Source organism: Gossypium raimondii, chromosome 9 (assembly GCF_025698545.1).
Source record: "Gossypium raimondii isolate GPD5lz chromosome 9, ASM2569854v1, whole genome shotgun sequence".
NCBI lineage: Eukaryota > Viridiplantae > Streptophyta > Magnoliopsida > Malvales > Malvaceae > Gossypium > Gossypium raimondii.
In genome coordinates, this window is record NC_068573.1 from 39,702,085 (window position 1) to 39,719,408 (window position 17,324).

The following is a 17,324-nucleotide window of genomic DNA, read 5'->3' on the forward strand; positions in this document are numbered from 1 at the left end:
GACATTCATTTCTTGCTTCTTTCAACTCCGGCATTTCTCCTCTTCATCTAGCGTCCTTCAGGTAAATATTTCTCACTTTTGTTGTTACTTTCATTTTCCTGTTAAAACGGTAAAGGAAGAGAGTAAAGAATCCATGAATCCAAACGCAACCTTCATAGGATTTAAAATAGGAAGCTTGAATTTTAATAAAGGGGCTATTCCGGTAAGGCGGGAAGTTTTCAATAAAAATTTAAAATATCTTTTAAAATCTTTAGAGCGCCCATTCAGCAGCAACAAAAAGTCAAAAACTCCACCAATATGCCATTTTGATGAATCATCCAAAAGAGGGTCGAAGATGCAATCCAAAATAAATTCCTTCTTCAAGCCTCCTTCTTCTCTGTCGGTTGAGCGCTCAAATTCACCTCCAGTTTTCAGCGATGATGAGAACGATGAATTAGCTACCTGGGAGAAGAGGCAGCACACCATTGTTAACACCTACACGCGTAGACCTTCAAATTTTAATGGGTATTTTCTTTTCTACAAAAGGTCTGGATTTTTGTTTTGTTTTATTTTTAAAAATTTTATTTACTTTTTGGACTTTTTAAGGAATGACAAGAAAAAAGAATCTGGCGATGACAAGTTCGACAAACCCATATCAGAGACTAGGGTTTCAAGGGAAGAATGTGGTTCAAATGGGAGAAATCTAAATAAGAAGAGAAGTTATGCACAGTTTCATTTGGAGTTAGGTCAATCTGATTTTCTTCTCCATGCCTGTTTAATTTGTGGGGTCAAGTATTCTCCCGGGGATGAAGCTGATGAAAGGAACCATTCCATTTTTCACAAGAATTTCACTCTTGGGGTTCAATTCAAGGTACATCTCTAATTTGCTTAATACTATATATATGCACATGAAGAAGCTTCTCTATGGTTCGCTTTGTGCTTTTTAACATGCCTTCTGCAGTTCAAGATTGTTCTCCTGCTATTTACATAAATACAATAGTAGCAAAAAAAGAAGCTTGTTCTGATCCAAAAGCTAATAGAGTATTTGAAGAATTTGAAAAGTAGTGAAAGAATGGTAATTTTCACGGAATCTTTTGACTTCTAGCTTCATTTTACAGGGATGGAGAAATGAGAGGGTTGTTCATGTGCCCAATGTTGAACGAAGTCGAGTCATTTTGGTTTTGGATTCTGATCCTCTAGCTCAGAGGAATAAGGTTAAGATTTTGGGTTTTTGAGAGTATTACACGGTTTAGCTTTTATAATTTATTTTAACTTGATGATTGTGAGGTTCTTCATTGCAATACTGTCGTGTTAGTAGGTGCAAGAGGTTGTAAAGATGATGGAGACTGAACTTGGTGGGGGCTGGATTTTTCACAAGCTTTGTAAGGTGGCTTGATTGCATTTTACATACTGGCAATTTGACACGTTATGCACAAAAATCTGTTTCATTTATCCTAATTGTCGTAGTAAATGATTCTTATTTCTTCCAAAGTTTCAGCAACTACTTCAGTATGCTTTGCTTTACTTTGTGTAGTGTTGGTTTATTACTTAGTTGCTTGCATTTGATAAATTTCTATATCACTGTATTACAGTCCAAATAGTTGCAAAGTACAACAATTTGTAAACTCCAATCTTGGGAATTTTTATATTCTACTGTTTACAGGTATACCTATTCATTTCCTCCCAACGAATTGCTGGTTGTCTAGTTGCAGAACCAATAAAGGAAGCATTTGAAGTTCTTTCATATCCAGTTGGTGAAAGACAGGATGGTGCCATAGCCAAGCGAAGAAGGTCAAACCCAAGCAAACTTCAGTTTGGGGAAATTGTTTTAGAGAGGGAAGTCATAAAAAGAGCTCCTTCAGAGGTATTGCATGAAAACCACACTGGAGTAATTCTCTGTAAAAAGGAAGCAGTACATGCTGTTTGTGGCATTAGAGCAATCTGGGTCACTCCCTCCAACAGGAGAAAAGGCATTGCCACTCAATTGTTGGAAGCAGTGAGGTAAATCCTTGACCATTTTAGTTAACTCCAAACTGTTGTTTCAAAATGGCTTTGGTTTTTGGTGATGTTTGAGTGTTTTACACGGTATACTGACTCAATTTGAATGCCTGCTCACTTTAGCCTTGTACTTATTTCTGTTTACAATATATATCACAATGAGAACCAGTTAAAGCATAACCTAAGATATTATTATTGGATATCAATGAGATAGTTAATATATATAAATAGCAAAAACAAATAATTAGATTAGCATAATCTCAAAAGAGATGAGAGGATAGCATTCTGTTGTTTTTTATGTGTAAATCAGCTGATTTGACTAAGAAAATAATGCTAAGGGTTGACTTATGTAGCCTTCTTTCGATGTACACTTCCTTTTTTGTGCTCTGGCGGTCAAGCAGGGCACTTCCTAAAATTGAGCCAAAATTCATACTTCAAGCAGGCAAAAGTTATCTTAACCCAACAATGCCTGGTATTTCTTGTGTCATTGTTGGTTGGTTAACTCTGTAATGTCCCTGTCAACATGACTGATTTGATGCTTATGTGATCCCCTGCAAGATCAAACAAATTCCCCAGAGTGGAGAAGTTAAGTGTTGAAAATAGTAATTGCAATGAAACAATCTTGCATGTCAAGTCATATCTCCGAAAGTAGCTACTTTTGTTTTATGCTTTTGGGAAGCAGTACGTGAAATTTTGAGTCTGGAATTTGGTGATTGAACTGCAAGGCCTATTTCTAGCTCCAATTCAGTTTGTAATGACTATGCTGTTTTGTAAATTACAGGAAAAGTTTCAGCAAGGGATATGTTACTGAAAAATCTCAGCTGGCATTTTCTCAACCAAGCTCAGATGGACAGGCTTTGGCGTCCAACTACATAGGTACCAGGTCTTTTTTGGTGTATAAAACGGGCAATTTGTGCCGCTAGATATTATATATATAGCCAAATTCATTGTTTTCTTTCTTGATCTTTTATTTGTTAGAATGAATAAATTTATTTATTTCTTCCATTTTGAGTTGAGAATGTGTTGTTATCTTGATGACATAGCTACCAAAGCCTAACCGTGTTGGTTCAATATCTAATGGAACCACATTAACGATGGAATTCTTTCGTACAAATTCATTTCCCCCCAATATTCAGTCGAGAAAGAGGCATTAGCTATCTTGCTTGATTCTGTAATGAACTTTGATCCAATTCAAGACTTTTCGAATTGGATAGGAGGTTGAATTAGTAAAGTCATCGGTTTGATCGATCTGTTTGATTCAATTAAATACATCATTAAAAATTTGGTTCAATCAATTTATATTGTTCCTAGATCAATCCATTCAAAGCTCTTTTTTGGATTGGAATCTTGGCCAATTTTTTATCCAATTGGTGGAGTTCAAATAACCTGGATTCAATTGCATTAGCTTTCATCACAAAAAGTGTTCTTTTTGACATTCTCAATCCGCCACCACCCCCGGCTAACGAAAAGTCGAGTCTTTTTTAGAAAAGTAAGATATTAGTAATAGGTACCCACTGAATACTAGAACAGCAGGTTGATAGGATTCAAAACCCATGATGTCAAGCTCTCCATTGTTTTGCCCTTAAATCACCTGCTGCATCCAATGCATAGTTCATACGACACCAATATTCGCATTATGTTTCATCTTATTCCATTACACTCATCAAACTGTTCTCACCTTACTCGTAACAACAACTAGGGTCAACAGTGTAAGCGTCTGTTACTTCTTTTCTACGCAACATTCCTTCACTACTTTTTTTTACACACGAAAATTCAAGGATGGCTCAGCAGAGTTTATGTTTAACCAATAACAAGACTATATCAACAATTTCAGTTCTAACTTACTGAAGTTTTACCCAAGATGGAACAAACATCCAAACGGAAAATGGCCAAAAATCGAACCAATGGGAAGACGTTTTTAGTACCTTCAAATTCAATCCCATATAGATGCCAATGGTACTTGGAGCAGACAATAAAAACATTAGAAAGATATACATGAGGGGGAAGGGCAATTTCGTCTCTCAATCCCATAAAACAAATGAATTTCAGTTTTACTGCGTCGTTTTGAGAATCCCCATCCCAACCCGTCTTTTACTTGAGCCCCAAGTTTTTCTCTAAACTACATTAAAAACGTCCAAATGAAAAGAGTACCCGATACATATCTATATCTCCACCTTACGTATCTCTTTCCTCTTCTTTTCCAAAACGATCCTCACCGCCTTACTTTAATTTACCCTTTTGTACTCTCACCCTCTGCCCCCTTAAACCCCCCCCCTCCCTCCCCCAAGCTTGTTATATATAATAAACCCCCCTTTCTCTTTCTCTCATCACTCTTTTTCGGTTTCCACTCCTGATTCTTCCGCTTATATTTGCAGTTTCTTCGGAAGCTGACGTCATCAACATGGTGGAGGCCGCTGCCGTTGGTGTTGTTGTTGCTGGAGGGGGAGTTCCTTTCCCGGTTGTTTTCTTCGACGGAGAGTGTGAAACTGGTATAGGGAATGTCGTTATTCATCCAGCCATGGATTTCAAGGCTTTCCAATCGATTCTTAGCCGTAAGATCGGGATCTCGCCTCATCAATTCTCCGTCTATATTGCAGACGGCAACAACCCGCGCAACCGCTTCCCTTTAACTGGGAAAATAAATTTCTCAGTGCTTTCTTACGAAAAGGACTGTTTCGTCCTCGTTGTATTGAAAAGATCACGGCGGTCACGGACAAGGAAAGGAAAGAACGCGGAATCGTCTCCTCCGATGGCGGAGATAAAGAAGGAACCGCCAGCGAACGCTATGTTGTTGAGGCGAGGCGGTGTTGGGGGTAGTGAATTGGTGGAGGCGAGGGTATGTACGGGATTGGATGAATTTGAGAGGAGGGTAAGGGATTTGCAGATGGAGAAAGAGAGGTATTTGGTGAATTTGGGAAGTGCCAATCTGAGAATTGCAAGGGAATCGAAAAGTTTGGTTTGTGAAGAGTGCGAGAAGGCCAAGGTTGTCGGAACAGATATCGACTTTCATTGGTGCGTTTACGACGCCGTTACTTTCGGGTTCCGGTCTCACGCCGGTCCGATTGCCCGACCCGCAAAAGGCTCCGGTTATTGAAAGTAGGCTTATAATGATGATGATTATTATTGGTTTTAAGTAGAAAGGATGTTTTTCTATTTGGTTTTAGCCCCTGCGAAGAGGGGGGTTGAATTGAAACAAGAAAATTTATTTGGGCGCAGCTGAGATTTTGCCGTAACACACATGGAGTTTTGGAATGAAGAGGTGGAATTGAAAATAGTATGAAAGGATATATATACATATATAATATATAGTTGGAAGGATTATAGGAGCTTTGATTCCCGTTTTCTTTTTAGGGAATTGATGATTTGCAGTCTCATCCTCCCTTATTGTATGTAGGGATGGAAAATTGAAGTTAAAGAACATGGTGTTCTCATGGAAAGGAAAATTATTTACAAGTATAGGACCTTTTTTAAAAAAAAAAAAATTTCTTTTGTTTTTTGCTTTAATTGTTTAGCTTGTGGTTCTCCTGGAAAATATTTCTCACTTGAATGAATAATATATCATATCAATCCTTATCTTGCTCTTTATATCTTTTGCCTATAAACATCTTTATTGTATAATAATATTACCTTATCTTGGGTTAATAAACTGGATTAGTATTAGTAGATAATAAAGTATGCTTTAAATTTAAATGAAAGATAATAATGAACACAATTTTCAATACCATTACCTATACCTGCACGTGCTGGAATCTCTTACATCACTTCAAAATTATTTTTTAATTTAGTTATTTTAAACAAAATAATTTGTATGAATTTATTATTTTAGTTATATTAATTCGATCTCCTTTTGATCTTTCACTAAAATTTAGGATTTTTTAAAAATAATTATAAGGAAGTTTTTGAACTAATATGTCACGATATCAGCAGCCCGTTAAAAAATGAAAATTTTAATGATAATATTTAATTTATATAATTATTTTATTTAGAGTGATTAAATTAAATTAAAATAAATTTTATTTTAAAATGAATATAATCGAAGAAAAATAGAGACAACACAACTAAAATAATGATTCACCTTTCTAATAAATGGGTGTTAGGAAAGGGTTTCTAATCGATCATTTTAAAACTAATAATACAAAAAGAGAAAAGGAAAGAAACAATTTTATGGTATTGATTATGGCTGTATGAGAATGAGACTACTCAAAAGTAGCACTAGGGGTTTGAAAAACCTGCAATGCCTTTCTATTTTCTAAGAAGGTCATATCATTTTCATATTTTCGCTATTACTTAAAATTTATAAATATAATTACAATTACAAATAATACATATATGAATCAAACAATTAAGTTAATGACTAAAGTTACTAGAACAGTTTTGAAAAATATTCATACAACGTGATTTAAGTTGGAATAAATATATGTAAATATGAAAACAACCTGAACTTGTACTTTAAATTTCATAAGTGATAAATTTTAGTAGTTCTTAATTCACCAAATCAGAGGAGTAGATTTCAATTAGTGATTGTATCCTTTTATACACTTAACATCTAATTTGGTTGTATAATAAGCAAGTTTTGAGTTTTGTACTCTAAAGATTTTTTATTAATTTAGTACATGCACTTTCATTTAATTTACCACATTCTTCCATTTCTATTTCTTTGTTATAGAAAACGGCTAAACCATGCCATTTACAGAATTAATTTTCACAGTGTATTAATCTTTTATTTCTTAAAGTTCCTTTTATTATTTTACCTTTTCATTTTCCATTAACTTCTATTGCTATTCACGATCGAAATTCTGGCATTGATTGAAATCGGAGATAAACCCAATATTTTTCTATTTTAAATTATTCATAACCTCAACTCTTAAATAAAATGATAAATACACTTAAATACATGTCTTTTTGTACCGATAATAATACTAATAACAACTAAATTAAGACTCAATCTATTTTTCTATATATTTTTAAATTCTCCTCAAATTGAAGTAAATAATAGCATATCCACCATTTGATTTTGGTGATCATCTTCCCAATGTACCACCGATGGAATCATCCCTATTGTTGTAACAAATCACGATCTCCGTTTCCAATAATGGGCCAAACTAGAAGGCTATTTTCTGGAAAAAAAAATCAAAAGAGAAAGTTAAAAAATAAGTTAAAATAAAAAAGGGTTTGGTGAAGTTGGAGTTTTAAGGTGAAATCTGATAATGATTTGTGAAGATTTTTTAATCTGGTTGAAGATGTGTTGATACTAATATTCAATAAGGGAGAGATACAAAAGAGTTACTGGTGATGATAAGGAGATCGATTCATCTATTACAAGTGAAGAGCCAGACTAGTTAAGGAGGAAGAGGAAGAAGGTAGAAAAGGTTGTAGACTATTTAGGACAAAATGCTTTAGGGAGTCAGGTAGGGAAAAAGATCCTCCACTCATCGTGCGTTGGGGTATATATATAGGGGAAAGGTCTCCATGCCTTGTAGTGCCATGTCACCGACAATTCGAATGGTAGCATACCCGTGTGGTCAACTAGGTGGCAAGTCTGTTATATGTCGGTTGTGTAACACCTCTTACTTGATCTAATAACAGATCTAAGTAAAAGATGTTACATTTAAGCACATAATCATATTTTGAAATCACATTCATACACTTGCTTGATAACATTTCTATTATACATTTATATTTCATATTTACACTACCAAACCTAAGTATGTGTTATCTTTAAACTCCAAAATTTATATATATATATATATGTAACAGCCCGATTTTAGGCTTAGTTGGAACAATGGTTTCGGGACCACAAATTTGACGAGGAAAAATTTATTTTTTTATTATATTTTTATGGTCTAAAATTTCACGGAATGATTTCATAAAAATTTCGTTCAAAAATTTCAACGTTTGGGCACTCAATTTAGCCAAAAAAGACTAAATTGTAAAAAGTGCAAAAGTTGAGTTCTACATGTTAGAAGTGCCAAATTGTTATGAAATTTTAAATTGGAGGCCCTTGAATGGTAATTAGACCATTGGTTAACTTGTTGGCCAAAAATGGACAAGAGATAAGTGAAATAGGATATTTTTAAGTTGGGGCATTTTGGTTATTTAGTAATTAAAAGAATTAAAAATGCCAAAATAGCCAAAAATTTGTCCATCTTCTCCATGATGAACAAAAAAAGCAAGGGGGAATCATGGTTAGGGTTTTCAAGCTTCCAAGCTCCATAGTAAGTGATTCCAAGCCCCGTTTTTAATTTTTTTAAGTTTATGAAGTCCAAGTAGCTTAATTTAGCTTATTCTAGCAATAATTTAACCTAGGGCTTATATTTGGAAAAATACACATAGGTGAAATGTGTTTATTTTGATATTTTATGGTAGAATATGAAGTTTTAAATTGTGTTAAACAATTTTTGCTAAGCGATTTTTAGTGAAAATGAGTGAAACAACATAATCGGTAAAAATTATTATTGTTCATAAGTGCATGTTAGAGCAAGAATTTGATGTTTCTATAGAAGGGAAAATGTTTAGCATGTTATAAAACATAAGAAAAAGAAATAAATTTTAATTTTTGAGCCTAGGGGCTAAATCGTAATTTTGTGAAACTTTAGGGGCAAAAATGTAATTTTTCCAAAATGTGATTTTTGGACTGGATTGAATAATTTGAATGTTATATAAGCTAAATATGTTATTATAAATCAAGAAAGACGAGAAATTGACATTGATTGGTAAAAAAAAAGTGAGAAAAAGTGAGAAAAAGTGAAAATTCCCGGTTGAACCTTCGAAATGAAAGAGATACGAGTGAAGTTGCTAGGTCACGTGTGTAGTACTATGTGCAGGCTACTACGTGTACCGGAATGATAGGTCGCATGTGTAGTACTATGTGCAGGCTACTATGCGTACCGAATAGCTTCGATCACGTGTGTAGTACTATGTGCAGGCTACTACGTGTATCGGATGAAAATGATCACATGTGTAGTACTATGTGCAGGCTACTATGTGAACCGAGTATCATTTATTATAAGGTGGTTGCTATGTGTTGATTCCACCGTGTATTTGTTATTATTCCGAAGTGTTCATCGGGAAATTGACTAAGTGTAATTGAGTGATGAATATATATGTGGAATTGAATTGAAGATTGACTTGAAATTGGAAATGAGAAATTGGATTTCTTTGAATATAGTGATAAATTGAATGAATTGTATATGAATTGAAATAAACTATTAGAATGAGATGTGAAAATTTCAATGGAATTTAGATAGTGAAAAAGTGAAAATTATGAAAGAATACATTTTACAACAAAATAGTTTAGACAACAACAATTGTGTGACTTTGAAAATTCACCAAAATGGTGAAAATTTAATTAGAGAGTGAATAAGATATGAAATGAAATCTTAATGAGTCTATTTTTACATAAAAGAAACAGAGAAAGCAAAAGAGTTATATATTTTGAGATATTTGAATTTTAGTGAGGCTGGGTCGGATTGATTTTGGAATCCCCTGTTTTGAATTTAGAAAATAATTAAAAATTTTAAAAAAATAATTATGAGTTATAATTTATATGATTAGAATCCTTAATGAGTCTATTTTTAAAGGAAATAAACAAAAATATCATCTGAATTCTGTACAATGAAATAATTCATTTTTAGTGAAGAGAGGTCAGAGATGTTGACCAGTGAAACAGGGGTGACTTTAAAGAATAAACTATACTAATTGACCAAGTAAAAAATTCTGAAAATTTTATGGTAAGAATATATATGAGTCTAGTTTCAGATAAAATTAACATATCTTAATTTGGAGCTCTGTAGCTCCGGATAAAAATGATTTAGTGACTCTGACTCAAATAGACAGCTTTGAATTTAAATATAAATGAATAGTGAAATTATGTATAATGCTATTTGAGCAAGTTATATACATAAAGAATATGGGATGGAGAGGAGGAGGAGGAAAATAAAGTATATGAATGAATTGTGTATAATTGGTTATATGCCTGATTATAATCGATAAACGTTGAAATAGGAGTGATGTTTATATTGGTGCATTACTGGTCATGGTAAGCTTATGAGAGAAAATAAAGTTTCATAGCATATGTTTGTGGTATATTTGGCATGAAGTGATGTCATGGATGACTCATGAATTAACTCATGTTGGTAAGTTGATGCATAATTATAGTATTCAAATATATACATATTTGTAATATTTTGCTATGTGATTCGGAAAAAGGGTAATAAATAGCATAATGAAAATTCGGCCATGGTGCTAGTTTATGTTAAAGGAGTGTTTTATGGCATATCTTAAGTAATGGAATGTTATAAATTTTGAGGTTAATTTGCTAGTTAAATAAATGACAAATGAATTGATTGCGTATTTGTAATTTTGACATATGCTTGGTATATGAAACGTAATAATATATGCTTGAATAAACTTTAAGTATTCGGATGACATGGATTTGATGGTGATAAGAATCGAATATTGAATTCATGAAGCACAGGTGATGTATTATTGTTGTGTGATAGCTTGGTTCGAGAAATTGATTAGGTAATGGTAAGTGGAAGCATTTATGGATTTAGAAGAAAATTTGGAATGAACATGAAATTTAGCTCAATTAAATGATTTCATCAATTAAACATTGTGTATACCAGAATGTGTTAGTGAATTACATATTTGTAAATTAACATTCGAAGTTCGGTAAGTGATATATGAAATTAACATGAAAAGATTTATGATTGTTATTAATATTGATTCTGACATAAAGTGGATTCTTCAATATTGGATTGATTTAACAAATATATTGAGCATATGAATGGGTATGTATTGGACCTCGTATACCCTAATTAGCGACTCGAAGATAATAATTTGAAAGTTTTTAATTTGGATGAAATTTTATAACTCGGTTTAATATGTCTATAAGTGTATTTATTCTGGTAATGCCTTGTACCCTATTCCAGCGTTGAATACGGGTAAGAGGTGTTACAATGTGACATCACCAGATTCGGCCCTAATGTTTAGGCCGGGTTTGGGTGTTACATAATATATATATACACCAAAAAGAACTTTGTCTTGTAGCTTAGATTAGTGATGTGATCCAAGTTGACGTAACAATCTTTATAAAGAAGTAGTCCACATACCTTCAATCTACTTTCTTTCACCTACACATTTAAACTAACATGTTAAGCTATGTAAATAGTTTAGTAAGTACTCGATTGAATTTAATCTTACCATTTATAAATGTATAATTTAATTAATTTTAATAATATTTATTCACACAATATCTTTCATTGATATACTTAAACTTTCAATTCATTTTAAAACATAAAATTATTTAAAATAAATTTAGAATTGGTACTTTTCACTTTGACATATTAAAATTTATTCCTTAGTTCACAAACTTAACAAAATCACTTAACACTTAATTTACATATATTACTGAAACACATATATCACTGTAACATTTTCATCACTATAACACTTAAATCACTGATGCACTGATATTTCGATACATTTGCATAGATCTAGGTCAAACACGAACTCCCAACCTATAACGAAACTCTGATAACGAGCACTCTAGAAAATATACGGAAACTCTATTAAACACGTAATATATCCCAATACTTCTATCTTAATCCCCTTTAAGCCTTCGCACCACCAGCCCGGTTCCCATCTAAACCTCTAGCCCCTCTCAACCCATAATCACTTCACATATCACAAGTATCACTTTATTCACAGTTATCACTTTGCACAATCACTTTGAATAACATAAACACATACACTATATTTTCATTTCAAATATTCACTGTAACACCCCAGGTCTGGCAGGTATGAGTTATGGAGTGTATTAAGGAAAAATAATATGTTCGGTGAAATCTTATCCGCCCAATTATTTATTTTGGCATATAACATGGGCGAATAACAACCATTTTGTAAGTAAGTATAGATCCTTTGTCAGACTACTTTGACTGTTAAAGTGAGTGAATCATTAATTAAAAAGGTAATTAAATATAGAGTACGCCCTGTTAGTCTAAAGTATTGTGCTAGTTAAATTGTAAGGTAATTTGGTTAAGAACCAATTAAATAGGCGGGACTAATAATTAATTTACGTAGCAGCTCATGGACGAGAATAGCGGAGAAGATCGTTTGGTTGAAAGCTGGGAATAACGAACGTCCGCTAAGTCAAAAGCATAGGTACGAATTCAGTTAAGGTTTATTATTACAAATATCACAAACTAGGTCGGTTTTCAAATTTTTTTTAATTTTCTCTATGCAAGAAAATCATTTTTAAACTGGGATTTTTCTAATAGTACATACAAGACTTCTGTGTCTGTTTAACCATTTGTACCCTTACATGCCTCAACTCCTTAAATACATTTCCTTAGACACGAGTATCAGAACCAAAGGTTAAAGCCACTTACCTGGCTGTACAGTGAGAAAGGTTAAACAAAATAATGTAGATAATAGACTCAAGGTACGAAGGAACTCACTAGAAATCTTCACTCAGAGCTTTTTCTACTCTACGGGTTCCTTCCCTTTGGCATTAGGATCTTCTCCCATTTCTTTAGCTAGGCAATAAAACGACTTCTTTAAACATAAAAAGCAACCAAAACTTTATAAAAATAACTTGAATCTGTAGACATGCAAACAACTTTCTGGATAGAAGTTTCCTTTCTATCCAATATCCAAATGAAAGCCCTATTGAACTGCTCTTACAACAACTTCTTTCTATCTGGTAAAACTTAAAGAAATGTTTATGAGTTTACCAACAAAAAACTTAGGGCAGAAGCTCTTATAAGTTTAACAGACAACACATTCATTAACAACGAAGAACTCTTCTGGTTTTTCTTCAATGATAACAAAGACTAGCAGAGAAGATTAAATAGAAATCTTCTCTCCATTACCGGGTTATCCTATTCGTAGCTAACTCACATCCAAATCCCACTCAGGATTAAATTTAATCAGTAATTATAACAGCTCGATTTTTCAGTGGTGTTAGAAACAGTGGTTCGAGGCCACCAAATCTGGCAAGTAAGCTCGTAAATTTTATTATTTAATATTTACGAGTCAAATATAATTTTAAAAAGATTTTTGAATGGGTAATTTATATTTTATAAAGAATTATTAGGTTCGAGTGGTAAAATCCTAGGTCAAGTGGTTTTAGAAAGTGAGGTATCGGGATCTCGTTTCTATAAACTGAACCGTAAATATTTATAAAAATATTTACGAAGTGGCATTAAGGTGGTATTAAAGTTTTGTTGAAAAATTTTAACGTTTCGATAGATAATTAATTAAAAGAACTAAATTGTAAAGATGTAAAACTTAATCACTAGTTGATTAAATGGGTAATTGATAAAGGAAAAGGGATTTAAATGGTAATTAAACCATTTTCAAATTTTCCAAGCCGTGGTGTTATGATTGATTCCACTAGCTTTTGGATTGATTGTTCTTTTAGTCCTAATAACTTTAGGATTAAATTGTAAATAAGTTTATTTAGTTAGAATTTAATTAAATTGAAGGACCAATTGTGAAATTAAACCTTCCCTTGATGGTAATTGTGTCATATATTTATGTAATGGACAAATATGGGCATAGATATGGTGTTTTAAATTAATTATTAACTAAGGGTAATATGGTAATTTGATGGATTAAATAAAATTAAAATAAAAACATAAGAAAAAAAAAGGTGTGGTTGTCATCTTCTTCCCCAATTACAATCGAAAGCTTCCATGAAAATAGAGCTAGGGTTTGGCCAAGCTTTAGAATCCAATCGGTAAGTGATTTTCGTCCCGTTTTTAATAATTTTTATGTTCTTGACATCATTGCAACTAGATCCAGCTAGCCTGTACCTTCGATTTTGAAACTATTAAAGATTTTGAAAGTTGCTATTGATGAACCTTGTGATTTTTATATTAAATGATGAATTTAAGATATTAATTTTTATTTAAAAGTATTTTATAAAGTGAATTTTTTTGATGAATTTTTTGGTTAGAGACTAAATTATTGAAATAGTATAAATACAAGGGTTTGTTGTGAAATTATTGCAAAAATGGGCTGTATTGAATGCCATTAATATTCAGCTAGCTTGGATTTGTATTAAAAGTGGTTAATTTGCATGTTTTGGGTTCAGGGACTAAATTGAATAAAAGTAAAATTTTAGGGGTAATTTCATAAAAATGTCAAAATGACCAGATTACATGAAATGAATTTTTTATTGTCTAAATTAATATATTGAATGAAATTATTAATTTAGATCAAGATCGGGTGGAAAATCGAGAAAAATGAAAAATTACCAAAATACCCCTGAATCTTGGTATTTCTGCAATTTATCCAGGTAAGTTTGTACGGTTAAAAATTAATATTTGTATTAATTTGATGAATGATATTATGCTGTTATTTTATTGTTAAAAATGAATTATTGTTGGAATTATAACATTGAATTGAATATTGAGGTTGAATGGAATGCGAGATTTGAGTATATTTGTTATTTGGCGTATAACGCTATTGAAAGAAGATATCAAAAAATTACTAAAGCAAACCGGGGTTCAGCATTTGTTGCGAACTCTCGTGTTTTACTTTTTGTTTAGCTCTTTCGAGCTTCTGTTCAGCTCTTACGAGCTTATGTTCAACTCTTATGAGCTTCTGTTCAACTTTTGAGCTTCTATTGGCGTATTTGGAAGGCCTAGCTTGTATGAGATTCTGTTAATGATGTACTCTTATCCGGAATTCGTTCTTCGATTTGGGAAAGCCTTGGTAAAGTGATTTATTTAATGAATTTGAAAGTTATCCAACGATATTATAAATGGTTCAACTGGCAATATTTTGTTACGAGACGATATGAGTTTGATACGAACTAATACGGTATATACATGAAATAAATGGAAATGATGGCACATGATATATTGATATATTGATATATTGAAATGGATGATATATGTATATGAAGAAATGGTAAGAGAATGATATGTATCATGACATGAACATATCTGAATATCTTTGATATGTTGATACATGGAAATTATGTAAGTTGAGACAAGTAATAAACTCAAGTGTGACATGTTGAGATAATAAGGTTATCAATGATGAATTTATATGAAATATGTTCAAGTATGCTAACAAGTGTTGTTGTTTGATGCTTAGGCAAATGTCAAGCTGTTGGTTGAATGGTAATATGTTTAATTATAAGTTGTATTGAAATGGTAAGTGTTCAAATGAAAATATGCTTGAGCTCATGAAAGAGTGGTAAGGTTTAAAGTTATTTAAAATCCTACTATGCTAGGAATGATATGTATAAGTGATGCTGTGGATTTATTCACCTTGTGAGTTGTTGAATATAGCTTCATGAATCTTGCGGTATCGATATTGGATTATTATTGATATGTATAAATTTCATATTTGAAATGAATTGATATAATTGAAGTTTATACGAGCTTAGTAAGCATTCATTGCTTACGTATTTGTTTTTCTTTGCTTTTTAGATTATCAAAAGCTCGATTGGGTTGAAAGCTTGTCGGAGTTATATCACACTATCCATCAGTTTTATCAGTTCTTTTGGATGTTTTTATTTTGGTTATAATGGCATGTACAGGTTATTTTGGCTAAATGTTGGCCTATATGTATTTTGTGGAGATTAGCCATTTATATTTGGCTTGTGTTTTGGCACATTTTGGTTTGTGCATATTTGCCTTATGTGGTTGATGTGTAGTTTAATCTATGGTTGTATAGTGAAAGGTAAAGTGTTAGCTAAATGTGCATTTATATACATGTGTTTTAATATGCGATGAGTTGATCATTAATCGATACCTTGATATGTAAGGTATATATAACTAAATATGCTAGTATTTGAAATACATTTTGGCATCAAATGGTATGTTTTGATAGGTAAGTGACTTAGTTTGAAATAATGCAAATTAGTTTGGTAAACCTTGGGTACAAATATGCATATAAGTTAGTTATACATATGAATATATTGAATACATGAGTACACATGTAATAATCTGTCACCTGAGGTGCCTAAAGGCATATTAGTTGTATGTGATGATATTATATGTGAAAAGCTTGATTTTGGTTTGTTTTAGTGCCTAATTTTGGCTTGTTGATATGCATATTGTTGATTGTAGGTTAACACCAAATTGGGTGATAAATATGGCTTGTAAAATGACCTATTTTCGTCCACACGAGCAGAGACACGGGCGTGTGTTTCAGCCGTGTGTGACACACAGCCAGGTGACACGGCTGTGCGTCTCTTGTATCTTTTTAAGAATGCAAGTCAGTATACTCACACGGCCTAGCACACGAGCTTGTGGCTTGGTCATGTGACCCAAGTCAGAGATCTCACAAGTTTGGACACGGGTTAGGACACAGTCGTATGCCCCTATTTCGAATACCCACATGGCCTAAGACACGGGCGTGTCTCTTGACCATGTGAGCAACACGGCCTGGCCACACGGGTGTATGTCCCTTGCACCTTTGAAAAATTTTAATATTTTCCAAAAAATTCTCTGAGTACCCGGTTTAGTCTCGACTTGTTTCTAATGTGTATTTTGGGCCTCGAGGGCTCACATAAGGGACATTATGCTTGATTTCAATTGGTTTCTAATAGGAATGCTATATGATGTGAAATATCTATTTATTTGATTTGTAAATTCCGGTAATGCTCTGTAAACCTGTTCCGGTGATGGATGCGGGTTAGGGGCGTTACAGTAATCATTCTCACACGCTTCTACTAATTAATCATATCCTACGAGGCTATCTAAGTGTCATGTTTACTGACACGTTACCTCCACTAGAATGTTAGATGACTTAAACGTGTCCCACTAACCACTACACTTACATTTAACAATGACACAAAAACACGAGTGGCAGACTTATTAGTGGGAAAGTCCACCTAGTAAGGTTCTCGCCACAACAAGGAACTCGTTAATTTGTGAAGCGGAACTATGAAGTATCGGCGAAGTTCAACAAAGTACTTTGCCACGAAGTTACCAATCTTATTATGTCTAAGTCTTGCGACTTAAGTGATCTTTGCCAACGTAGTCTCTCAAAGTCTCTCAAACAATGCTACCTTGCCAAATGAGGGTGTGACAGATAAGTATACTTATAATCATTGACAATTAAAAACTCATAGTCCTTGACACCAATGATCTTGAAGTTACCATATAAAAGCTTATTATGAAAGATAATCTCAAAACAACAATATTTAAATAAAAAACACAATATTATAAATAAAAACTCAAAATAACATATCAAAATAAGTTAATTACTAAAACTTTTTCAACATTTAATTTAGCGATGAGTATTTTTTAACTTTTAAATAAATTAAAATTTTCTTTGTTTTAAATATAAGAATCTTATTGATAGCTACTTAATTGTGA

At 32.7% G+C, this 17,324-nt stretch overlaps 1 protein-coding gene across 1 annotated transcript; it reads left to right on the plus strand.

Annotated features, from left to right (window-relative positions):
• Positions 1-214: 214 nt before the first annotated feature.
• Positions 215-3,225, plus strand: LOC105799620 (protein CHROMOSOME TRANSMISSION FIDELITY 7). Its single transcript, XM_052620765.1, has 6 exons — positions 215-504; positions 586-850; positions 1,098-1,193; positions 1,298-1,366; positions 1,643-1,980; positions 2,759-3,225. Exons 1-6 carry the CDS (start codon positions 335-337, stop codon positions 2,898-2,900), a joined length of 1,080 nt encoding a protein of 359 aa, XP_052476725.1. The 5' UTR covers positions 215-334; the 3' UTR covers positions 2,901-3,225.
• Positions 3,226-17,324: the final 14,099 nt, after the last annotated feature.

Bases quoted from the DNA above. Each gene is read 5' to 3' on its own strand.
- LOC105799620 (XM_052620765.1), top strand. From the start codon at position 335: ATGCAATCCAAAATAAATTCCTTCTTCAAGCCTCCTTCTTCTCTGTCG. The intron at 505-585 runs GTATTTTCTTTT...GGACTTTTTAAG, and splicing joins AGACCTTCAAATTTTAATGG to GAATGACAAGAAAAAAGAAT. The intron at 851-1,097 runs GTACATCTCTAA...TTCATTTTACAG, and splicing joins CTCTTGGGGTTCAATTCAAG to GGATGGAGAAATGAGAGGGT.